At 37.8% G+C, this 25,726-nt stretch overlaps 1 protein-coding gene across 5 annotated transcripts in view; it reads left to right on the top strand.

Moving 5' to 3' along the window:
- CEP95 (centrosomal protein 95) overlaps positions 1 to 25,726 on the top strand; it is a 59,501-nt gene that overhangs the window by 21,931 nt on the left and 11,844 nt on the right. For 4 of the 5 annotated variants that reach the window (XM_060290712.2, XM_030843223.3, XM_060290713.2 and 1 more), the window contains 5 exons: positions 1,516 to 1,647; positions 2,409 to 2,602; positions 4,139 to 4,251; positions 4,447 to 4,576; positions 5,600 to 5,753. In XM_060290712.2, the coding sequence (XP_060146695.1) occupies positions 1,516 to 1,647; positions 2,409 to 2,602; positions 4,139 to 4,251; positions 4,447 to 4,576; positions 5,600 to 5,753 (723 nt within the window). The remainder of the gene's footprint in view (positions 1 to 1,515; positions 1,648 to 2,408; positions 2,603 to 4,138; positions 4,252 to 4,446; positions 4,577 to 5,599; positions 5,754 to 25,726) is intronic. The other variant, XM_030843224.3, reaches the window with a different exon arrangement.

Raw genomic sequence — 25,726 nt, 5'->3', positions numbered from 1 at the left:
TTTGGCACCAGGGCACCCCCCCAATACAGTATTAATGTAGTCACCATATGGTACATTACATCCCTATGACTTATTTTATAACTGGAAGTTTGTCTTCTGACCATCTTCACTCATTTGTTCTACTGAAGACCCTTTTTTTTTTTTTTTTGGTAAATGAGATGTATTTACTATACAGATACTTAAATAATTGATTTTTTTTTTTTTTTTGGCTGCACCGTGCAGCTTGCAGGATCTCAGTTGCCTGACCAGGGACTGAACCCTGGCCATCGCATTGAAAGCTCCGAATCCCAGCCATTAGGCCACCGGGGAACTCCCTAATTGAAATATTAATGCTTACAGTAAAGAAGTTCACAATCTCTGCAGTAATAAAACAGTATGTTCTAAAACAGTCTGAAGATCATTGAGAGAAATTTGTGTAACTTTCAGTCTGACCAATTAAAATTTCCAGATGATAACTAAGCATGAGATTTTAGGAGAAATTCCATCAAAAAGAAAGAGCATATGAAATGGTTATTCAAGGAGTCAAAGAAAAAAATGGACCCAGATAAAAATGAATTAGTCTGTGGTCAAACTGATGACAAATTCAGTATAATGAAATTGAGGACCAAGTTGTGAACATTATGTCTTAGAGGATATTCATGTGAAATATGAAGTTATGTAGGGAAATTTACATACTTAAAATATTTTGGTATGAAAATGGCCATACTGCACTGGATTGTGGAAAAGGAGAGCCCAAAAAGATGTATTTGCAGATTTTTAAAAGACATCAGTTGAGTGTCAAAATTTTGAAAATACAGTATTCGGGAATAAATTGTGTGGATTTGGGGATCTGTACAAGGTGAATTTTTCTGTTTTTAGTGATTTTATCAGTTGACCGTATCGGTAAACAACGAGTTTTCAGGGTGCATTCTCATACTTTCAAAGTGAGGAGTAAGTTTACGGTGAAGTCTTTCATTAAACTGAAGAAGGGATAGATAAATAGAAAGTTATTTAGAGAGGGAAAGTCATTAATCCATTTTGTTTATGGGAAGTTTGTGTATTGTAGATTTCCAAGGGAGCAAAGTGGATATTCCCTCAATTTCAGAACTATTTTTAATGTAGCTCTCTGTGTACTAACATTATAGAGCTGATTCAAAATATTAAGCGTTTGAAAATTAGACAAAACAATTCGTTTGACCTACAAATCTTTGATTATGGTACCAGCCAAGATCTCTAGTTTAGAGATATACCTGTGCAACAGTCAGCATTTCTGTTACAAGTCTGGCACCTATTTTTCTAAAGCAAAGGAATGAAACATTGTGTAAAACTTTGTTTTTAAGTTATATAAATGATTCTGGGCTACAGAACTACATATTGCTATCTGATAGTTATTAAAAGTAATTGGTATTTCAAGCAATCAGACCAACATAGTTCTATGCTTATGTCACTTCTGATGTTTTTATCCTCAGGGTATTAAACTCATAGCTTTTAGTCTAACATTCAGCAATAAAAAAGTTTTACTTTAATATTTTCTAGGTGCCCAAGGTCCTAATGAAATGCAGTCTAAAAAAGCCTCAACCCTACCATGTTCTGACTCACATGAAGAAGTGTTGAACACTCCCTTATCTAGTTTTTTGTCCAAGAGTGGGACATCCTTTGTTGAAGACAGTGAGTAGTAATGCATTGAGTTCTTGAGACTATTGCTGTGAGTTGAAGCCAATCGTTCTTGTGGCAGTTGCTATTAGCCTTTTTACTTTTGTTGCTCTACAATTAATGCGATTCATTTTGGTTTTATGTGACCTCATTTGTAAATGTTTGCTATTAATTATGAACTCGGATTTCTTCATAAGATGGTCTTTGGTCACATGTTTTGCATCTGCTATTTTATTTAAATCCTCTCCTCTCAAACAGAGACTTTAGGACAATAAGAGTCTGTTACGTTAGACTGATTAGATGTCAGTTGGTGGTCTTCAAATTATAATAACTTGAAAAATATTCTCATTTTGTATTGTCTCTGAGGTTTTCATATGGTTAGTATTATATAAAGTCATTGTTAATGGCTAACTATTTTTATAACATGTGGATAAACCATAATTTATATAGCTATTCTTTAAGCCATTTAGGTTTTTAGTAATTTTTCATTGTTTTTAAATGACTTTAGGAAGCATTTTTATGATAATAACATTAAAATTGCATTCTTCCTGATTTAATTAGGTCCCTACTTGTTTACTGAGGATGAGTCCCTATTTTCATTGTTTTTTAGGTGTGTTTTTTTTTTCTCAAGTTTAAAATACAGTTCTAAGTAGTGTGTGTGAACATGTTTGTATAGGGTATGTGTATATATAAAATGATACAGGATATATATATATATAAAAAATGGTTTATTTCTTAGAGTTCATCTTAATGTCCACTTTGATTTGTCCAACTAGCAGAAATTCCTTCTGTGGATATGATCCCAAATGCTAGGAAGTTAGGGGAGCCTATCCGATCAGCTATTCCTTTACATCCACCTTACCATCCTTCAGCGCCTCGAGCTCCCTGCCCCATAGGAAAAGAATACTTGCGTTCAAGTCACTGCTCCCCTACTGTGAATTCTACTGGAGAAGGCACAGCATTTTCTGTGGTAAGTGGAAAAGCTTGCTTTCAACTGGTGAAAAGTCTATAGATTTAAAAAGGTTTCTGCTAGAATTGTAGTCAAGGATACTGCACTAATCAGAGCACTGTACTTCTTAAAATTTACCTCTGCATATACCTGTATATTCTTACCCTAGGAAGATAGGGACAGGATGACTATGTAAAAGGGGAAATAGTAAGAGCCAACACATACTGAGTGTTTATTTTGTGCCAGGCACAGTTCTGCCTAATTTGCAGGTATCGAAGAAATTTCTTCTTACAGCACAGCTCTCGAGTAGGTACTATTTATATTTCCCATGGGGAAGCTGAAATAGAGAGTTTAAGAATCTTGTCTGAGGTCACACAGCAATTGTAGAATTAGGATTAGAATTCAAGCATTCTAGTTTCAGTACCCATATTGTATGTCTCTAATTGAGTAATTGAAATGTTTTAACATATAGAAAAGTGTCAAAACTAATCTTTCATCCATATTCCTATTATCCAGCATGAACTACCATTAACATTTTGGCCTATTAGCTTCCACTCTTTTCTTCTTTGAAAATAAAATCCTTTTTTACACAGTCATCCTTTTTCTATCTTTTTAGCAACAAGAACGCTCAGGTATATGCCAAGGATAAATTTATAAACAATGATACACTCTCATAATTAAAAATTCATACAGTGCCGAAAAAGTAGTTAGCATTAGGTGACCATAATTCTAAACATTCTGTGCATCTATTTAGATAGGAGGGTGGATGGATAAAAAGAGAAAAAAGGGATCATAGGATAATGGTTATATTTGGGGAAGGCTTGCAGGGATGGTGGAAGGCCTTCTGAGTTGCTGGTAATATTCTTTTTCTCTACCTGGGTTGCAGTTAGGTGGGAGTATTCTTCTTCAAATAATTCTTGAGCAGGACACTAACTTCAATTTTAAACGTTTTTTAAAAATGTGATTATATTATAGTTATTTACTAAAAAGTATTAAATTTAATTTTACTTTAATAGAAGAAAAAGATACTGAAGTGAAATTGAAGAGATTGTTAAACATCAGATGTTTCTTTATCACAAGAAATATTTTCTATAAGATTCCCTCTAAAGTTAAGAAATAAATTGTTTAAAATGTTGAGCTTATATTCATATTTTGGAGGTTTTGTCTTGTTTCAGTTTTGGACAGTTTCTATTGACTTCTTGATATGAAAGATAATGACTTTAATACTTTCCACTTGCGATTTGATCATTTTTTCATTGTCCACATGTAGCTGTAACCCCTAAATTTTTATATTTGAGAACACCTTACTTGCATTTATATTTGAATGCAATCCTGAGCCATGCTTTTTCTTTGAGTACAAGTTTATAGACATTGCGCCATCCTTTGGCATTGGGAATCAATGGAGTGTTTTGACAAATGTGTGTCTTAAAAAAGCAAAACATGGAGAATGAAGGGATCTAGCTTTGTGTTACAGGTCCTCCCTTCCCATCACACCCAAAATGTTCTTCTTTTTGTGTCTTCCTTATATCTCTTTCAAATCAACTCTGTTTTTAATAGGAACCAGATAATAGAGTTTTCTTAAATTCCAAGTTGTCTAAAGATGGCAAACAGGAAATGTATCCAGTTCAGGTCCAAGGCCCTAGGACAAGGAAGCTTCCCAAAGGAAAAAGGTAACATTACTGTAGGCTTCAATGTTTACAGTCTGTCTGCAAAGGGATTTGAAGAGTTAAGGATATACTCTCCAAATTTTGCTGTGAAGACCAGTATGAAATATTTGGTAAAACATGTATTACAGTAGTTTTGAACTAAGTAATGTACATACACTTGTCTACTTAAATATGTCACAAGGTCACTTTTTATTACAGGTATGAAAACAGAACTGCAGTCTCATCCTGGGATTCACCTTTCTCCCAGAGGGCAGGAAAGAGGTTAACAGAACAAGAATTACATGCAGTATCAGAGAAACTATCTCAGCGCCTCTCTGAACTAGATTGGGCAAGTCTTGTTTTTTAATCTGTATTGAGATTGCCATAGTTGGTGAGCATTTAAGTGATTTTACAATTGAAGGTGAGAGCTAAGCTAAGGTACTAGGAAGTTAGTTGCGTCTTACTTACTGAAAATCTTCCATAAGTCAAGCAGGTAGGACATAGGATGAGAAATTATATCCTAGCCTTTTATTATGTAACCAAATTTGGTATAGATTTATCCAAATTTTTATCAAATTCTATCTATTTATTTATTTATTTGGCTGTGTCAGGTCTTAGTTGCGGCATGCGGGATGTTTTATTGAGGTGCCCGGGCTCTTCATTGCGGCACGCGGTCTTCTCTAGTTGTGGTGTGTGGGCTCAGTAGTTGCAGCCCGTGGGCTCTCTAGTTGTGGCGTGCAGGCTCCAAAGTGCACAGGCCTCAGTAGTTGTGGCGCGTGGGCTGTAGAGCACACAGGCTCAGTATTTGTGGTACACAGGCTCTAGAGCGCACGGGCTCAGTAGTTGCTGTGTGCAGGCTTAGTTGTCCTGTGGCACGTGGGATCTTAGTTCCCCAACCAGGGATTGAACCCGCATCCCCTGTATTGGGAGGCGGATTCTTAACCACTGGACCACTCGGGAAGTCCCAAATTTTTATCGAATTCTGATGAAAACTAAATAATTTAATGTAACTGATTATATTAAACCGTATATCTTTAGATATATCTGTATTGTTTCCCTTTGTCACTAAAGACACATTTGGTATAAAATTAGATGGATCTCTGATTTTCACAAAATACTGTAGTTTGGGGGTATCATTGAATAAATATATTAAATCCCTACGTGACTTACTCTTAAGTTTATTGAAACTGAATAGTCCATGGCATTGATGTATATATATCCTTTAGAAACTATGCATAAGCATCTGAAAATTTGTGTCTAAACTTGGGCTTAATTATCTGAGAAAACTTTTAAAAGGTTATATCTGTCTAATCTTTCCAACTTGCATTCTGCTGAAGTCAATGAAAGATGTTAAAAAGAATTTTCTTGATAGATGTTAAAAAGTGCCCTGGGTGATCGAATTAAAGAGAAGACCAGCTTTGAAGAGGAGGATATTGGAAATGAAGAGGTGGAAAGTGGAAATGATGAGACACTGTCTCAGCATAGTGACAGCATCGTGGAGTATGGGCCGAAGAAGCAAAGGCCAGGTACCTATCTCAGGCCAGGTTAAGGACGTCCCCAGAAACCACTTAGCCACTCTGATCTAATGACTGGCTTTCTTTTTTAAATATTTCAGAAATATGTGAAAGCATCAAAAATAATATCAAATACCTGTATCTCCATCTAGAAGTAGATGTTAACAGTTATATTTGCTTTACACCTTTTGTGTTTAAGAAATAGAGTTAAAATCTCTTCTCTTGTCCCCACATTCTTTTTCTTTCCCTCAAAGAAATTACTCTCTCAAAGTTGGTATCTTTTCTTCATATCTCTGTTTTTTATTTTTAATTTTTTCCAGGTTTATTGAGATATAATTAACATACAGCATTGTATCATGTAAGGTGTACAACATAATGATTTGATATATGTGTATATTGCAGAATGATTACTACAGTAAGTTTAGTTAACATCTGTTATTTCACATTCAGTTTTTTTATGTGATGATAACTTTTTTAAATTAATTTATTTTTATTTATTTTTGGCTGTGTTGGGTCTTCGTTTCTGTGCAAGGGCTTCCTCTAGTTGCAACGAGTGGGGGCCACTCTTCATCGCGGTGCGCGGGCCTCTCACTGTCGCGGCCTCTCTTGTTGCGGAGCACAGGCTCCAGACGCGCAGGCTCAGTAGTTGTGGCTCACGGGCCCAGTTGCTCCGCGGCATGTGGGATCCTCCCAGACCAGGGCTCAAACCCGTGTCCCCTGCATTGGCAGGCAGACTCTCAACCACTGCACCACCAGGAAGCCCTGATGATAACTTTTAAGATCTAATCTCTGAGCAACTTTCAAATACAGAATACAGTATTAATTGTAGTCACCATACTGTACATTATATTCTGAGAACTTATAACTGTAAGTTCTACCTTTTGAACAAGTTCACCCATTTCACCCATCCTTCATACCCCCTACCTCTGGCAACCACCAGTCTGTTCTTCTCTGTATTTTATGCATTTGATTTTTTAAAATTCCACATAAAAGTAATATCATAGAGTATTTGTCTTTGTCTGACTCATTTCACTTAGCATAATGCCCTCAAGGACCATTCATGTTGTGCAAATGGCAGAATTTCCTTTTTTATGGCAGAATAATATTCCATTGTGTATATATCACATTTTCTTTATCCATCGACTGAACACTTCGTTGTTTGCATGTCTTTGCTGTTGTAAATAATGCTTCAGTGAACATCTTTTTGAGGTAGTGATTTCTTTTCACTTCTGGATATATACCCAGAAGTGGAATTGCTGGATCATATGGTAGTTTTATTTTTAATTCTTCCAGGAACCTCCATATTGCTTTCCATAATGGCTGCACCATTTACATTCCCACCAAGGATTCGCAAGGGTTACCTTTTCTCTACATCCTTTCCAACACTTGTTACTTCTTGCTTTTTTTGAGGATAGCCATTCCCATAGGTATGAGTTGATATCTAATTGTGTTTTTGATTTGCATTTCCCTAATCATTAGTGATGTTGAGCACCTTTTCATGTACCTGTTGGCCTTTGTATGTCATCTTTGGAAAAATGTTCAGTTCCTCTGCCTATTTTTTAATTGGATTTTTTTTTCTTTCTGCTGTTGAGTTAATACTTTGAATATTAACCCCTTATCAGATACCTCATTTGCAAATATATTCTCCCATTTGGTAGATTGTCTTTTCATTTTGTTAGTGGTTTTCTTTGCTTTGCAGAAGTTTATTAGTTTTAATAGCCCCACCTCTTTATTTTTGCTTTTGTTGCCTTTACTTTTGGTGTCAAATGCAAAAAATCATTGCCAAGGCCAATGTCAGCCAGGTTAGTGCCTTTTTACTTACCTTTATTTCTTCTAGAAGTTTTATGGCTTCAGGTCTTATGCTCAAGTCTCTTAATTCATTTTGAGTTGATCTTTGTGTTTGGTGTAAGATAGGAGTCCAGTTTCATTATTTTGCATGTGGTGTCCAGTTTTCCCAACACCATTTATTAAAGAGGGTATCCTTTCCCCATTGTATATTCTTGGCTCCTTTATCATAAATTAATTGACCATATATTCATGGGTTCGTTTTTGGGCTCTCTATTGTGTTCCATTAAGCTCTGTGTCTGTTTTTTGCCAATATATTGTTTTGATTACTGTAGCTTTGTAATATAGTTTGAAATCAGGAAGTGTGATGGCCTCCAGCTTTGTTCTTTTTTCTCAGGATTGTTTTGGCTATTTGGGGTGTTTGTGGTTCCAAACAAATTATATGATTGTTTGTTCTATTTCTGTGAAAAATACCATTGGAATTTTCATAGGGTTTGCATTGAGTTTGTAGATCTCTTTGAGGAGTATGCACATTTTAACAGTATTAATTCTTCCAATCCATGAACACAGATCATCTTTCCATTTATTTGTGTCTTCTTTAATTTCTTTCATCAGTGTCTTATAATTTTTGGTGTACAGGTCTTTCACCTCCTTGGTTAAATTTATTCCTAGGTATATTATTCTCTTTGAAGCAGTTGTAAATGGGATTTTTCCTTAATTTATCTCTTTTTATTTTTTTAAAGAGGAGAAAACAAAAGTTTAGTAACACATATATATGGGAGAGACCTAGGAAAACTGAGTAACTCCAGTTTCTCTGATAGTTTTTTATTAATGTATAGAATTGCAACTATTTTTGTACAGTTGACCCTTGAACAATGTGGATTTGAACTGTGCAGGCACTTATACATAGGTTTTTTTCAATAAATACGTACTATACTACTATACTGTCATCAGTGCCGGTTGAATCCATGGATGCAGAACTGTGGATACGGAGCACTATCTGTAAAGTTATACTCAGATTTTTGGCTGCGTGGAATCAGTGCCCTAAGGAACAACTGTATATTGATTTTGTAACCTGCAGTTTTACTAACTTCGTTTATTCTAACAGTTTTGGTGGCTTCTTTAGGGTTTTTTATATATAATGTGATGTCATCTGTAAAGTTATATTTCTTCATTTCTGATCTGGATGTCTTTTATTTCTTTTTCTTGCCTAATTGCTCTGTCTAGGAGTTGTAGTACTATGTTGAATAAAAGCAGGCATCCTTGTCTTGTTCCTGATCTTAGAGGAACTACTTTCAGCTTTTCACTGTTGAATATGTTAGCTATGGGCTTGTCATATATGGCATTTATTATGTTGAGGTACACTTCTTCTATACCCAGTTTGTTGAAAGTTTTTAAACTGAATGGATGTTGAATTTTGTTAAATGTTTTTTCTTTATTTATTGAGATGATAATATGATTTTTATCTTTTGTTTGGTGTACACAGTGACGGATTTGTGAATGCTGAACCATCCTTGCACTTCTGGAATAAATCCCACTTGATCATGGTGCATGATACTTGTAGTGTACTGTTGAATTCATTTGCTAATATTTTGTTGAGGATTTTTGCATCTATGTTCATCAGGGATATTGGTCTGTAATTTTTTGTGGCGTCCTGTCTGGTTTTGGTTTTAGGGTAATGTTGGCCTTGTAAAATGAGTTTGGAAGTGTTTCTTCTTCTGTGTTTTGGAAAGGTTTGAGAAGGATTGGTATTCTTTAAATGTTTGGTAGAATTCACCAGTGAAGCCATCTGGTCCTTGACTTTTTTTTTTTTAATTTTTATTTTATATTGGAGTATAATTGATTAACAGTGTTGCATTAGTTTCAGGTGTACAGCAAAGTGATTCAGTTATACGTATATCCATTCTTTTTCAGATTCTTTTCCTATATAGGTTATTACAGAATATTGAGTAGAGTTCCCTGTGCTGTACAGTAGGTCCCTGTTGGTTATGTATCTTTTTTTTTTTTTCCCGGTACACAGGCCTCTCACTGCCGCGGCCTCTCCCTTTGCGGAGCACAGGCTCCGGACGCACAGGCCCAGCGGTCATGGCTCACAGGCCCAGCCGCTCCGTGGCATGTGGGATCCTCCCAGACCAGGGCACGAACCCATGTCCCCTGCATCGGCAGGTGGACTCTCAACCACTGCACCACCAGGAAGCCTGGTTATGTATCTTAAATAAAGCAATGTGTACATGTCAATCCCAAACTCCCAATCTATCCTTCCTCTCAACCCTTCCCCCTGGTAACCATAAATTTGTTCTCTAAATCTGTGACTCTGTTTCTGTTTTGTAAATAAGTTCATTTGTATCTTTTTTTTTTTTTTTTTAGATTTCACATATAAGCGACATCATATGCTATTTGTCTTTCTCTGTCTGACTGACTTCACTTAGCATGATAATCTCCAGGTCCGTCCATGTTGCTGCAAATGGCATTATTTCATTCTTTCTAATGGCTGAGTAATACTCCATTGTATATATATACCACATCTTTATCCATTCATCTGTTGATGGACATTTAGGTTGCTTCCATGTCTTGGCTATTGTAAATAGCACTGCAGTGAACATTGCAGTGCATGTATCCTTTCAAACTCTCGTTTTTCTCCAGATATATTCCCAGGAGTGGGATTGCTGGATCATATGGTTTTTAGTTTCTTAAGGAACCTCCGTACTGTTCTCCATAGTGGTTGTACCAATTTACTTCCCCACCAACAGTGTAGGAGAGTTCCCTTTTCTCCACACCCTCTCCAGCACTTACTGTTGGTAGACTTTGATGATGGCCTGGTATGTGGTGATATTGCATTGTAGTTTTGATTTGCATTTCTCTGATAATTAGCGATGTTGAGCATCTTTTCATGTGTCTCTTGGCCATCTGTATGTCTTCTTTGGAGAAATGTCTGTTTAGATCTTCTGCCCATTTTTTGATTGGGTTGTTCTTTTTTTGTTTTTGTTTTTTTGACAGTGAGCCGCATGAGCTGCTTGTAAATTTTGGAGATTAATCCCTTGTCGGTCACATTGTTTGCAAATATTTTCTCACATTCTGTGGGTTGTGCTTTCATTTTGTGTATGGTTTCCTTTGCTGTGCAAAGCTTTTGAGTTTAGTTAGGTCCCATTCATTTATATTTTTTATTTCCATTACTCTAGGAGATGGATTGAAAAAGATATTGCTGTGATTTATGTCAGAGTGTTCTGCCTGTGTTTTCTTATAAGAGTTCTATATTGATAGTATCTGGTCCATTTAGGTCTTTATTTTGAGTTTATTTTTGTTTATGGTGTTAGAGAATATTCTAATTTCATTTTTTTTTTTACATATAGCTGTCCAGTTTTCCCAGCACCATTTATTGAAGAGACTTTCTTTCCTCCATTGTATAGTATTGCCTCCTTTGTTGTAGATTAATAAACCATAGGTGCATGGGTTTGTTTCTGGGCTTTCTGTCATGTTCCATTGAGCTATATGTCTGTTTTTGTGCCAGTACCATACTGTTGTGATGACTGTAGCTTTGTATCAATAGTATAGTCTGAAGTCAGGAAGCCTGATTCCTCCAGCTCCATTTTTCTTTCTCAAGATTGCTTTGGCTATCCAGGGTCTTCTGTGTCTCCATACAGATTTTAAGATTTTTTTTGTTCTAGTTCTGTGAAAAATGGCATTGTCAATTTGGTAGGGATTGCATTGAATCTGTAGATTGCCTTGGCTAGTACAGTCATTTTGACAATATTCGTTCTTCCAATCCAAGAACGTGGTATATTTTTCCATCTGTTTGTGTCATCTTTGTTTTCCTTCATCAGCATCTTATGGTTTTCCGAGTTACAGGTCTTTTGCCTCCTTAGGTAGATTTATTCCTAGGTATTTTATTCTTTTTGATGCAATGGTAAATGGAGATTGTTTCCTTAATTTCTCTTTCTGATCTTCTTAGTGTACAGAAATGCAACAGATTTCTGTGTATTAATTTTGTATCCTGCAATTTTACCAAATTCATTGATGAGCTCTAGTAGTTTTCTGGTAACATCTTTAGGATTTCTATGTACAGTATCATGTCATCTGCAAACAGTGACAGTTTTACTTCTTTTCCAATTTGGATTCCTTTTATTTCTTCTCTGATTGCTGTGGCTAGGACTTCCAAAACTATGTTGAGTATAAGTGGCAAGAGTGGACATCCTTGTCTTGTTCCTGATCTTAGAGGAAATGCTTTCAGCTTTTCATTGTTGAGTATGATGTTAGCTGTAGATTTGTCATATATGGCCTTTATTATGTTGAGGTATGTTCCCTCTCTGCCCACTTTCTGGAGAGTTCTTTTATCATAAATGGCTGTTGAATTTTGTCAGAAGCTTTTTCTGCATCTATTGAAATGATCATAGGATTTTTATTCTTCAATATGTTGATGTGGTGTATCACACTGACTGATTTGCAGTTATTGAAAAATCCTTGCATCCCTGAGATAAAATTCCACTTGATCGTGTTGTATAATCCTTTTAATGTATTGTTGGATTCAGATTGCTAGTATTTTGTTGAGGAGTTTGCGTCTATGTTCATCGGTGATATTGGCCTGTAATTTTCTTTTTTTTGTGGTATCTTTGTCTGGTTTTGGTATCAGGGTGATCGTGGCCTCATAGAATGAGTTTGGGAGTGTTCTTTCCTCTGCAATTTTTTTGGAATAGTTTGAGAAGGATAGGTGTTAACTCTTCTCTAAATGTTAGATAGAATTTACCTGTGAAGCCATCTGGTCCTCGACTTTTGTTTGCTGGGAGTTTTTAAATCACAGTTTCAATTTCAGTACTTGTGATTGGTCTGTTCATATTTTCTATTTCTTCCTGGTTCAGTCTTGGGAGATTTTACCTTTCTAAGAATTTGTCCATTTCTTTCAGGTTGTCCATTTTATTGGCATCTAGTTTGTAGCAGTCTCTTATAAGATCCGTTGTATTTCTGTGGTGTCTGTTGTAAGTTCTCCTTTTTCATTTCTAATTTTACTTATTTGGGCCCCCTTCCTGTTTTTCTTGATGAGTCTGGCTAAAGCTTTTATCAATTTTGTTTATCTTTTCAAAGAACCAGATTTTAGTTTCATTGATCTTCTCTATTGTTTTCTTTGTTTCTATTTCATTTATTTCTGCTCTAATCTTTATGATTTCTTTCCTTCTACTGAATTTCGGTTTTGTTTGTTCTTCTTTCTCTAGTTGCTTTAGGTGTAAGGTTAGGTGTTTATTTCTGATTTTTCTTGTTTCCTAAGGTAAGATTGTATCACTATAAACTTCCCTCTTAGAACTGTTTTGCTGCATCCCATAGATTTTGCTTTCATTTTCATTTGTCTCTAGGTATTTTTTGATTTCCTCTTTGACTTCAGTGATTCATTGGTTGTTTAGTAGCATATTGTTTGGCCTCCATGTGTTTGTGTTTTTTACAGTTTTTTTCTTGTAGTTGATTTCTAATCTCAGCATTGTGGTTGGAATAGATGCTTGATATGGTTTCAGTTTTCTTAAATTTACCAAGGCTTGCATTGTGATCCAACATGCGATTAATCCTGGAGAATGTTCTGTGTGCACTTGAGAAGAATGTATACTCTGTTGATTTTGAATGGAATGCTCTATAAATATCAAGTCTATTTGGTTTAATGTGTCATTTAAGGCCTGTGTTTCCTTATTTATTTTCTATCTGGCTAATCCATCTATTGATGAAAGAGGGGTGTTAAAGTCCCCTACTATTATCATGTTACTGTTGACTTCTCTTTTTATGGCTGTATTTATTTACCTTATATATTAAGGTGCTCCTATGTTGAGTGCATATATATTTACAGTTGTTATATCTTTTTCTTGGATTGATCCTTTGACCATTGTGTAGTATCCTTTGTCTCTTACAGCAGTCTTTATTTTAAAGTCTATTTTATCTGAAATGGGTATTGCTACTCCAGCTTTCTTTTGATTTCCATTTGCATGGAAAACCTTTTTCCATCCACTCACTTTCATTCAGTATGTGTCCGTAGATCTGAAGTGGGTCTCTTGTAGACAGCATATATATGGATCTTGTTTTTGTATCCATTCAGCCAGTCTGTGTCTTTTGGTTGGAGCACTTAATCCATTTATGTTTAAGGTAATTATTGATATGTATTTTTTTATTGCCCTTTTGTTAATTGTTTGGGATTTCCTTTTGTAGGTCTGTTTTCTTCCCTTTCTCTTTTGTTCTCTTCTCTTGTGATTTGATGCCTAACTTTAGTGTTGTCTTTGGATTCCTTTTTCTTTTTTGTGTGTGTATTTTTGTAGATTTTCAGTTTGTGGTTACCGTGAGGTTTTGATATAGCAGTCTATATATAAACAAGATTGTTTTAAGTTGCTGGTTTTTTAATTTCAAATGCAATTCCAATATCCTGCATTTTTGCTTTCCTCTTCTCACAGTTGCTGGTTTTGATATGATATTTGCATGCAGATGATTTCCTACCTTTACTGTATGTTTGCCTAATGGTGAGCTTTTCTATTTGTATTCTTCTTGTTTCTAATTGTGCCCTTTTCTTTTCTGCCTGGAGAAGTTCTTTAGCATTTGTTGCAAAGCTGGTCTGGTGATCCTGAATTTTCTTAGCTTTTGCTTGTCTGTAAAGCTTTGATTTCTCCTTTGAATCTGAATGAGAGCCTTACTGGATAAAGTATTCTTGGTTGTAGGTTCTTCCCTTTGATCACTTTATTAATTTATTTATTTTAATACATCTTTATTGGAGTATAATCGCTTTACAATACCATGTTAGTTTCTGTTGCACAACAAAGCGAATCAGCCATATGCATATACATGTCCCCATATCCCCTCCCTCTTGAGCCTCCCTCCCATCCTCCCTATGCCACCCCTCTAAGTCATTGCTAAGCACCGAGCTCATCTCCCTGTGCTATGCTGCTGCTTCCTACCAGCCAACTATTTTACATTCAGTAGTGTATATACGTCAATGCTACTATCACTTCGTCCCAGCTTCACCCTCCCACCCCATGTCATCAGGTCCATTCTCTATGTCTACCTCTTTATTCCTGCCCTGCAACTAGGTTCATCAGTAACTTTTTTTTAAGATTCCATATACATGTGTTAGCATATGGTATTTGTTTTTCTCCTTCCAACTTACTTCACTCTGTATGACGGACTCTGGGTCCATCCACCTCACTACAAATAACTCAGTTTTCTTTCTTTTTATGGCTGAGTAATATTCCATTGTATATATGTGCCACATCTTCTTTTCTCCATTCATCTGTTGATGGATATTTAGGTTGGTTCCATGTCCTGGCTACTGTAAGTAGTGCTGCAGTGAACATTGTGGTGCATGTCTCTTTCCGAATTATGGTTTTCTCAGGGTATATGCCCAGTAGTGGGATTGCTGGGTCATATGGTAGTTCTAGTTTTAGTTTTTTAAGGAACCTCCATACTGTTTTCCATAGTGGTTGTATCAATTTACATTCCCACCAACAGTGTAGGAGGGTTCCCTTTTCACCACACACTTTCCAGCATTTGTTGTTTCTAACTTTTTTGATAATGGCCATTCTGACCAGCATGAGGTGATACCTCATTGTAGTTTTGATTTGCATTTCTCTAATAATTAGTAATGTTGAGCATCTTTTCATGTGCTTCTTGGCCATCTGTATGTCTTCCTTGGTGAAATGTCTATTTAGGTCTAATGCCCATTTTTTAACTCAATTGTTTCTGTTTTTGATATTGAGTTCCATGAGCTCTTTGTATATTTTGGAGATTAATCCTTTGTCTGTTGTTACATTTACAAATATTTTCTCACATTCTGAGGGTTGTCTTTTTATCTTGTTTACGGTTTCCCTGATGTTAAAAAGCTTTTAAGTTTAATTAAGTCCCATTTTTTATTTTTGTTTTTATTTCCATTACTGTAGGAGGTGGGTCAAAAAAGATTTTGCTGTGGTTTATGTCAAAGAGTGTTTTTCCTATGTTTTCCTCTGAAAGTTTTATAGTGTCTGGTCTTACATTTAAGTCTTTAATCCATTTGGAGTTAATTTTTGTGTATGGTGTTAGGTAGTGTTCTAATTCCATTCTTTTACATGTAGCTGTCCAGTTTTCTCAGCACCACTTATTGAAGAGGTTGTCTTTTCTCCATTGTCCGTTCTTGCCTCCTTTGTCATAATTTAGGTGCCCATATGTGTGTGAGTTTATCTCTGGGCATTCTTTCCTGTACCATTGATCTATATTTCTGTTTTTGTGCCATTACCATATTGTCTTGATTACTGTAGCTTTGTGGTATAGTTTGAAGTCGGGGAGCCTAATTCCTCCATCTCCATTTTTCTTTGTCAGCATTGCTTGGTCTTTTGTGTTTCCTTACAAATTGTAAGATTTTTTTGTTCTAATTCTGTGAAGAATGCCATTGATAGTTTGATAGGGATTGCATTGAATCTGTAGATTGCTTTGGGCACTATAGTCGTTTTCACAATATTGATTCTTCCAATCCAAGAACATGATATATTTCTCCATCTGTTTATGTCATCTTTGGTTTGTTTCATCAGTGTTTTATAGTTTTCTGAGTACAAGTCTTTCGCCTCCTTAGGCAGGTTTATTCTTAGGTATTTTATTCTTTTTGTTGCAGTGGTGAATGAGATTGTGTCCTTAATTTCTCTTTCTGGTTTTTCACTGTTGGTGTATAGTAATGCCAGAGATTTCTGTGCATTAATTTTGTATCCTGCAACCTTACCAGATTCGCTGATTAGTTCTAGTAGTTTTCTGGTGGCATCTTTAGGATTTTCTACGTATAGTATCATGTCATTGGCAAATAGTGACAGTTTTACTTCTTTTCCAATTTGGATTCCTTTTATTTCTTTTTCTTTTCTGATTGCTGTGGCTGGGAGTTCCAAAACTATGTTGAATAAGAGTGGTGAGAGTGGGCATCCTTGTCTTTCTTGTTCCTGATCCTAGTGGAAATGCTTTCAGTTTTTCACCATTGAGTATGATGCTTGCTGTGGGTTTGTCATATATGACTTTTATTATGTAGATTCCCTCTATGCCCATTTTCTGGAGAGACTTTATTGTAAATCGGTGTTGAATTTTGTCAAAAGCTTTTTCTGCATCTACTGAGATGATCATATGGTTTTTATTCCTTAATTTGTTCATGTGATATATCACATTGATTGATTTGCATATATTGAAGAATCCTTGCATCCCTGGGATAAATCCCATTTGATCATGTTGTATGATCCTTTTTTTTTTTTTTTTTTTGGTTCTTTTGCAGTACGCGGGCCTCTCACTATTGTGGCCTCTCCCATTGCGGAACACAGGGTCCGGACGCGCAGGCTCAGCAGCCGTGGCTGACGGGCCCAGCCGCTCCATGGCATGTGGGATCCTCCCAGACCGGGGCACGAACCCGTGTCTCCTGCATCGGCAGGCGGACTCCCAACCACTGCACCAGCAGGGAAGCCCTGTATGATCCTTTTAATGTGCTGTTGGATTCTGTTTGCTAGTATTTTGTTCAGGATTTTTGTGTCTATGTTCATCAGTGATATTGGTCTGTAATTACCTTTTTTTGTGGTATCTTTTTCTGGTTTTGGTATCAGGGTGATGGAGACTTTGTAGAATGAATTTGGGAGTGTTCCTCCCTCTGCAATTTTTTGGAAGAGTTTGAGAAGGATCGGTATAAGCTCCTTTCTAAATGTTTGATAGAATTCTCCTGTGAAGCCATCTGGTCCTGGACTTCTGTTTGTTGAAAGATTTTTAATTAAGGTTTCAGTTTCATTACTTGTGATAGGTCTGTTTATATTTTCTAATTCTTCCTGGTTCAGTCCTGGAAAATTGAACCTTTCCAAGAATTTGTCCATTTCTTCATGGTTGTCCATTTTATTGGCATATAGTTGTTTGTAGTAGTCTCTTACAATCCTTTGTATTTCTGCAGTATCAGTTGTGATTTCTTCTTTTTCATTTCTAATTTTATTGATTTGCATCCTCTCCCTTTTTTTCTTGATGAGTCTGGCTAAGGCTTTAACAATTTTGTTTATCTTCTCAAAGAACCAGCTTTTCATTTTATTGATCTTTGCTATTTTCTTTGTTTCTATTTCATTTATTTCTGTTCTGATCTTTATGATTTCTTTCCCTCTACTGGCTTTGGGTTTTCTTTGTTCTTCTTTCTCTAGTTGTTTTAAGTGTAGGGTTAGATTATTTGAGGTTTTTCTTATTTCTTGAGGTGAGATTGAGCTGTAAACTTCCCTCTTAGAACTGCTTTTGCTGCGTCCCATAAGTTTTGGGTCACCATGTTTTCGTTGTCATTTGTTTCTATGTATTTTTAAGTTTCTTCTTTGATTTCCTCAGTGATCTCTTGGTTATTTAGTAAGTGCACTGTTTAGCCTCCATGTATTTGGGGTGTTTTACAATTTTTTTTCCTGTAATTGATTTCCAGTTTCATAGCGTTGTGGTCAGAAAAGATGCTTGATACGATTTCAGTTTTCTTAAATTTTCCGAGGCTTGATTTGTGACCCAAGATGTGATCTATCCTGGAGAGTGTTCCATATGCACTTGAGAAGAAAGTATATTCTTCCACTTTTGGGTGGAATGTTCTGTAAATATCAGATCTGTCTGGTCTATTGTGTCATTTAAAGCTTGTGTTTACTTATTTTCTGTTTGGATGATCTGTCCATTGGTGTAAGTGGGGTGTTAAAGTCCCATACTATTATTGTGTTACTGTTGATTTCTCCTTTCATGGTTGTTAGCCTTTGCCTTATGTATTGAGGTGCTCCTATGTTGGGTGCCTAAACATTTATAATTGTTATATCTTCTTGGATTGATCATTTGATCATTATGTAGTGTCCCTCTTTATCTCTTGTAACAGTCTTTATTTTAAAGGCTATTTTATTTGATACAAGTATTGCTACTCCAGCTTTCTTTTGATTTCCATTTGCATGGAATATCTTTTTCCATCCCTTCACTTTCAATCTGTATGTGTCCCTAGCTCTGAAGTGGCTCTCTTGTAGACAGCATATATATGGGTCATGTTTTTGTATCCATTTAGCCAGTCTGTGTCTTTTGGTTGGGGCATTTAATCCATTTACATTTAAGGTTATTATCAATATGTATGTTCGTATTATCATTTTCTTAATTGTTTTTGGTTTGTTTTTGTGGGTCTTCTTCTATTGTGTTTCCTGCTTAGAGAAGTTTCTTTAGCATTTGTTCTAAAGCTGGTTTGGTGGTGCTGAATTCTTAGCTTTTGTTTGTCTGAAAAGCCTTTGGCTTCTCCATCGAATCTGAATGAGATCCTTGCTGGGTAGAGTAATCTTGGTTGTAGGTTCTTCTCTTTCATAACTTTAAGTATATTCTGCCACTCCCTTTTGGCCTGCAGAGTTTCCACTGAAAAATCAGCTGATAACCTTATGGGGATTCCTTTGTATGTTATTTTTGTTTTTCCCTTGCTTTTAATATTTTTTCTTTGAATATAATTTTTGTTAGTTTGATTAATATGTGTCTTGATGTGTTTTTCCTAGGGTTTATCCTGTATGGGACTCTCTGTGCTTCCTGGACTTGGGTGACTATTTACTTTCCCATGTTAGGGAAGTTTTCCACTATAATCTCTTCAAATATTTTCTCAGACCCTTTCTTTTTCTCTTCTTCTTCTAGGACCCCAATAATTCGAATGTTGGTGTGTTTAATGTTGTCCCAGAGGTCTCTGAGATTGTCAGTTTTTTTCATTCTTTTTTTCTTTTTTTAATACATTTATTTATTTATGGCTGTGTTGGGTCTTCGTTGCTGTGTGCAGGCTTTCTCTAGTTGCGGTGAGCAGGGGCTACTCTTCATCGCAGTGTGAGGGCTTCTCATTGTTGTAGCTTCTCTTGTTGTGGAGCATGGGCTCTAGGTGCACAGGCTTCAGTAGTTGTGGCTTGCAGTCTCTAGAGCTCAGGCTCAGCAGTTGTGGCACACAGGCTTAGTTGCTCCTCGGCATGGGGGATCTTCCCGGGCCAGGGCTCAAACCTGTGTCCCTTGCATTGGCAGGCAGATTCTTAACCACTGCACCACCAGGGAAGCCCTCATTCTTTTTTCTTTATTCTGCTCCTCAGCAGTTATTTCCACCATTTTGTCTTCCAGCTCACTTATTCATTTTTCTTCCTCCGTTATTCTGTTATTGATTCCTTCTAGTGTACTTTTCATTTCAGTTATTGTATTGTTCATCTCTGTTTGTTTGTTCTTTAGTTCTTCTAGATCTTTGTTAAACATTTCTTGTATTTTCTCAATCCGTGCTTCCTTTCTGTTTCCGAGATTCTGGATCATCTTCACTGTCATTGCTCTGAATTCTTTTTCAGGTAGATTGTCTATTTCCTCTACATTTATTTGGCTTTGTAGGTTTTTACCTTGTTCCTTCATCTGTGACATTTTTTTGCTGTTTCTTTTTTTGTTTTTTAATGAGTGGGATTGTGTTCCTGTTTTACTGGTTGTTTGGCATGAGGCTTCCAACATTGGAGTTTGTAGGCTGTTGGGCAGAGCTGGGTCTTGGTGCTGATGAGGTGAGGAACTCTGTGAGACCTCACTTCCAATAAATATTACCTGGGGTCTGAGGTTCTCTGTTAGTCCAGTGGTTCGGACTTGGAGCTCCAACTGCAGAGCTCACAAATCAAGATCCTGCAAGCCGCGTGGGGCAGCAAAAGTAAAAAATAGAACAATAACAATGTAAAAAAATAAAATTAGACTAGGAAACTAACAGATACGTTAAAAAGAGTGTAAAAATAAAAATGTAGATGAATCAACAACCGGAAAGTACATCAGTACCACAATCATAAAAAAGAGGAGGGAAAGAAAAATAAAAAGGGCGGGGTGGGGGAGCCCTTGGCTGTGGAGAGGGAGGCCTAAGCAAGGGAGATTTGTGCGGTGGGCAGGGCCAATGCTCAGGACCCACAGGGATGGAAAAGGCCCTGGGGGCTGTGGGGGGTGGGGCTTAGGGTCAAGGAACAGAAGGGGCCCAGGTGTGCCTCCCACCCCTGGTCTCAGAGGGCAGGGGACCTCACCTGGGAGCCCAGCAGGCTTCCTGGGCTCAAGTGGGCAGGGCAAATGCCCTCCTCTCTTCTTCTGTTCCTCTGGTCTGGGGCCTGGGAGGGCCCCTCCCACCTTCCTCTCCTGATCTCCTGGGCCTCCCTCCTATGCCCCCAGGACCAATGTGGCTGGAGGTGGGGTAAGGGGGGGCCTTGGAGGGCAGGGGACTGGCCTGGGAGCTCAACAGGCTCCCTCTGCCCTAGTGGGCAGGGCAATTGCCCTCTGCTCCTCTCCTGCTCCTCCTGGAGGCCCCCTCCAACCTGCCTCTCCTGATTTCCCCGGCCTCCTTCCTATGTCCCCAAGGACCCACATGGCCTGGAGGAGGGGGCTTTGGATCGCAGGGGGCCAGCCTGGGAGCTTAGCAGGCTCCCTGGGCCCCCGTTGGCAGGGCAATCGCGCTCCGCTCCTTTCCCACTCCTCCTGGATAGCCCTCCCGCCTGCCACTCCTGATCTCCCCGGCCTCCCTCCTATGCCTCCAGGACCTACGCAGCCTGGATGGGGCTTTGGAGCAGGGAGAACTGGCTTGGCAGCTCAGCAAGCTCCCCGGCCCGAGTGGGCCAGGCGATCACCCTCTGCTCCTCTCCCGCTCTTCCCAGAGAGTCCCTCCCACCTGCCTCTCCTGATCTCCCCAGCCTCAGGGGCGCCAATCTTGGCCTCCAGTTCTCCTCCCCCCTCGGTTCCCATACATCCTACTGGTTCACTCTGGGGTTCCTCCCGTCTCCTTGGGGGTCAGAGTCTCTCACCAGCAGCCGGCAGGCACCCTAGTTGTGGGGAGATGCTAATTCCATGTCTTCCCACACCACCATCTTGACTTTTTCCCCATCACTTTAAATATATCATGCCACTCCCTTATGGCCTGCAGAGATTCTGCTGAGAGATCAGCTGATAACCTTATGGGAGTTCTCTTGTATGTTACTTGTTGCTTTTAGTATTTTTTCTTTGTCTTTAATTTTTGTCAGTTTGATTACTGTGTGTCTCATCGTGTTCCTCCTTGGGTTTATCCTGCCTGGGACTCTCTGCGCTTCCTGGACTTGGGTGACTGTTTCCTTTCCTGTGTTAGGGAAGTTTTCATCTCTTATCTGTTACAGTATTTTCTCAGGTCCTTTCCCTCTCTCTTCTCCTTCTGGGACTCGTATAATGTGAATGTTGGTGCATTTAATGCCCCAGATGTCTCTTAGACTGTCCTCATCTCTTTTCATTCTTTTTTCTTTATTCTGTTCCTTGGCAGTGATTTCCACCATTCTGTCCTCCAGCTCAGTTATTCGTTATTCTGCAATTGATTCTTTCTAGTGTGTTTTTCATTTCAGTTATTGTATTGTATTTATCTCTGTTCTTTAGTTCTAGGTCTTTTTTGTTTGTTTGTTTGCTTTTTGTTTTGTTTTGTTTTGCGGTACGCGGGCCGCTCACTGCTGTGGCCTCTCCCGTTGCGGAGTACAGGCTCGCGCAGGCTCAGCGGCCACAGCTCATGGGCCCAGCCGCTCCACGGCATGTGGGATCCTCCTGGACCAGGGCACGAACCCGTGTCCCCTGCATCGGCAGGCGGACTCTCAACCACTGCGCCACCAGGGAAGCCCCTGTTCTAGGTCTTTGTTAAACATTTTTTGTATCTTCTCGATCTGTGTTTCTATTCTTTTTCTGAGATCTTAGATCATCTTTACTATCATTACTCTGAATTCTTTTTTGCATAGATTGCCTATCTCCACTTCACATAATTGTTCTTGGGTTTTATCTTGTTCCTTCATCTGGGACATATTCTTCTGCTGTCTCATTTTGTTTAACTTTTCTGTGATTGAGGTTTCCATTCTGCAGGCTGCAGGGTAGAGGCTTTTCTTGCTTTTGCTGTCTGCCCCCTGGTGGATGAGGCTGTCTAAGAGGCTTGTGCAGGCTTCCTGGTGGGAGGGACTGGTTCCTGCCCACTGGTGGGTAGAGCTGTGTCTTGTCCCTCTGGTGGGCTGGGCTGTATCAAGGGGTGTGTTAACTGGGCAGCTGTGTGCTCAGGAAGACTCTAAGCAGCCTGCCTGCTGGTGGATGGGGCTGTGTTCCTGCCCTGTGGGCCATTTGGCCTGAGACATCCCAGCACACAGCCAGCTCACAGGCTGTTGGGTAGGGCCAGGTCCTGGTAAGAAAATGGCAGCCTCCAGGAGGGGTCATGCCGATGAGTACTTCCCAGAAGTACCGCCACCTGTGTCTTTGTCCCTGAAGTGAACCACAGCCACCCCCTGCCTCCACAGGAGACCCTCCAATACTAGCAGATAGGTCTGGCCCAGTCTCTTATGAGATCACTGCTTTTTTTCTTGGGTCCTGGTGCACGCAAGACCTTGTGTGCACCCTCCAAGGGTGGAGTTTCTGTTTTCCCCAGTCCTGTGGGATTCCTGTGATCAAACCCCACTGGCCTTCAAAGCCAGATTCTCTGAGAGCTCCTCCTCCTGTTGCCAAACCCCCAGGCTCGGGAGCCTGTCATGGGGTTCAGAACTTTCACTCCTGTGGGAGAACATCCGTTATCTCATGTAGATACAAAAAAAAAATATTTCACTTGTGATGAGAACTCTTAGTATCTACTCTCTTAACTTTCAAATACACCATCACAGCAGGGTTAACTATAGTCATCATGCTGTGCATTACATCCCTAGTACTTATTTTACAACTGGAAGTTTGTACCTTTTGACCAGTTCCCCCACCCTTTACCCCGTGCCTCTAGTAACCACAAATCTGATCTCTTTTTATATGAGTTTGGCTTTTTTTTTTTAATTTAAGATTTCCACATTTAAGTGAGTTTGGTTTCTTTTTTTTTTTCTTTCAGTTACACATACAGGTGATTTCATACAGTATTTGTCTTTCTGTCTGACTTATTTTACTTAGCAAAATGGAATCAAGGTCCATCCGTGTTGTCACAAATGGTGGAATTTCCTTCCTTCTTATGACTGAATAACATTTCATTGTATGTATATACCACATCATCTTTATCCATTCATCTGTCAGTGGACATTTACTATTGTTCCATGTCTAGGTTATTGTAAATAATGCTGCTTTGAACATGGGGAAACAGATACCTCTTCAACATAGTGTTTTTGTTTCCCTTGTATATATTCCCAGAGATTAAATTGATGGATCATATGGTAATTCTATTTTCAATTATTTGAGGACCTTCCATACTGTTTTCCATAATGGCTGTACCAATTTATAATCCCACCAGCAGTGCACAGTGGTTTCCTTTACTCCACATCCTTGCCAACACTTGTTACTTCTTTTTGATGATAGCCATTCTAACAGGCGTGAGATGACATCTCATTGTAGTTTTAATTTACATTTCCCTAATGATTAGTGCTGTTGAGCACCTTGTCATGTACCTGTTGGCCATTTGTATATCTTCTTTGGAAAAATGTCTCTTCAGGTCTTTTATCCATTTTTAAATTGAATTATTTGGTTTTTTGCTATTGAGTTGTAAGCATTCTTTATATTTTATATAGTAACCCCTTACCAGAGATCTGATTTGCAATTTTTTTTTCCATTCTGTAGGTGGTTTTTTTCATTTCTTTGATCGTTTCTTTTGTGGTGCAGAATTTTACTTTGATATAGTTCCACCTGTTTATTTTGGTGCTTGACTTTAGGTGTCATATCTTTGTTTTTTAATGTAGGCATTTATTGTTATGAACTTCCTCTTACAACTGTTTTTGCTGCATCCCATAAGTTTTGGTATATTGTATTTCCATTTTCATTTTTCTTAAGATTTTAAAAATTTCTCTTTTGATTTCTTTGACCCACTGGTTGGCTAGTATGATATTGCTTAATCTCCATGTATTTGTGAATTTCCCATTTTCTTCTTGTAATTGATTTCTAGTTTCATACTATCATGGTCAGAAAAGATGCTTGATGCGATTTCAGTCATTTAGAATTTTCAAAGACTTGTTTTGTGGCCTAACATATGATCTATCCCAGAGAATGTTTCATGTGCGTTGGAGAAGAATGGTTATTCTCCTGCTTTGGCATAAGAGTTTTCTGTAAATGTCTGTTAAGTTATCTGGACTAACATGTAATTTAAGTCCAGTATTTCCATATTGATCTGTCTGGGTGATCTATCCACTGCTGAAAGTGGGGAATCTAAGTCCCCTACTATTTCTGTATTATTATTTCTCCCTTTGGGTCTGTTAATATTTGCTTTATATATTTAGATACTCCTATGTTAGGTGCAAAAAACTTACATAAAATTATATTGTCTTTATGAATTGACCCTTTTATTATTGTATAATGATCTTATTTGTCTCTCATTATAGTTTTTGTCTTGAAGTCTATTTTGTCTGTTAGAAGTATAGCTACTACACCAGCTTTCTGTAGGTTTCCATTTGTATGGAATATCTTTTCCCACCCCTTCACTGTTAGTCCGTGTGTGTTCTTAAAGATGGAGTCTCTTGTAGGCAACATAGTTGGGTCTTTTTAAATTTTTAATCCATTCAGCTACTCAGTGTGTTTTGATTGGAGAATTTAGTCCATTTACATTTCAAGTAATTATTTACTGATTGATATGGTCTAAATGTCATTTTGTTAATTGTTTTCTGGCTGCTTTGTAATTCCTTTGTTCCTTTCTTCTTTTCTTGCTGTCTTCCTTTGTGACTTGAGGATTTTCCCTAATAGTAGCTTAGATTTTTCTCTTTGTTTTGTGTATCTAAGTTTCTGCTTTGTGGTTACCATAAGGCTTATATAAAACATATTTATAACAGCATATTTTAAGATGATAAGTTGAAACACATATTAAAGTTCTACATTTTTACTTTCCCTTCATTTTATGTTTTTGATGCCACATTTTACATTCTTTTTCCTTGTGTATCCATTAACAAATTATTGTAGTTATAGTTATTTTTACTATTTTTGTTTGTCAGTCTTCATACCAGATTTGGTATATGACTTACCACCATCATAACATTAGAGTATTCCGAATTTAAATAATTACTTATCTTTACCAATGAGATTTATACATTTCTATATGTTTTCTTGTTACTAATTAGCACCCTTTTATTGCAACTTGAAAAAGTCCCTTTAACAGAGTGGCCTAGTGTTTAGGATTCCAGACTTTCACTGCCATGGCCTGGGTTCAATCCCTGCTTGGGGAACTGAGAACCCACAAGCCGCACGGTGCAGTGCAGCCAAAAAAAAAAAGTCCCTTTAAAATTTTTTGTAAGGCTGTACTAATGTTGATG

Source organism: Globicephala melas, chromosome 20, assembly GCF_963455315.2.
Source record: "Globicephala melas chromosome 20, mGloMel1.2, whole genome shotgun sequence".
In the NCBI taxonomy this organism is placed as follows: Eukaryota; Metazoa; Chordata; class Mammalia; order Artiodactyla; family Delphinidae; genus Globicephala; species Globicephala melas.
Note: the sequence above shows the minus strand (reverse complement) of the source record. Positions and strands in the feature narration are given on the sequence as shown.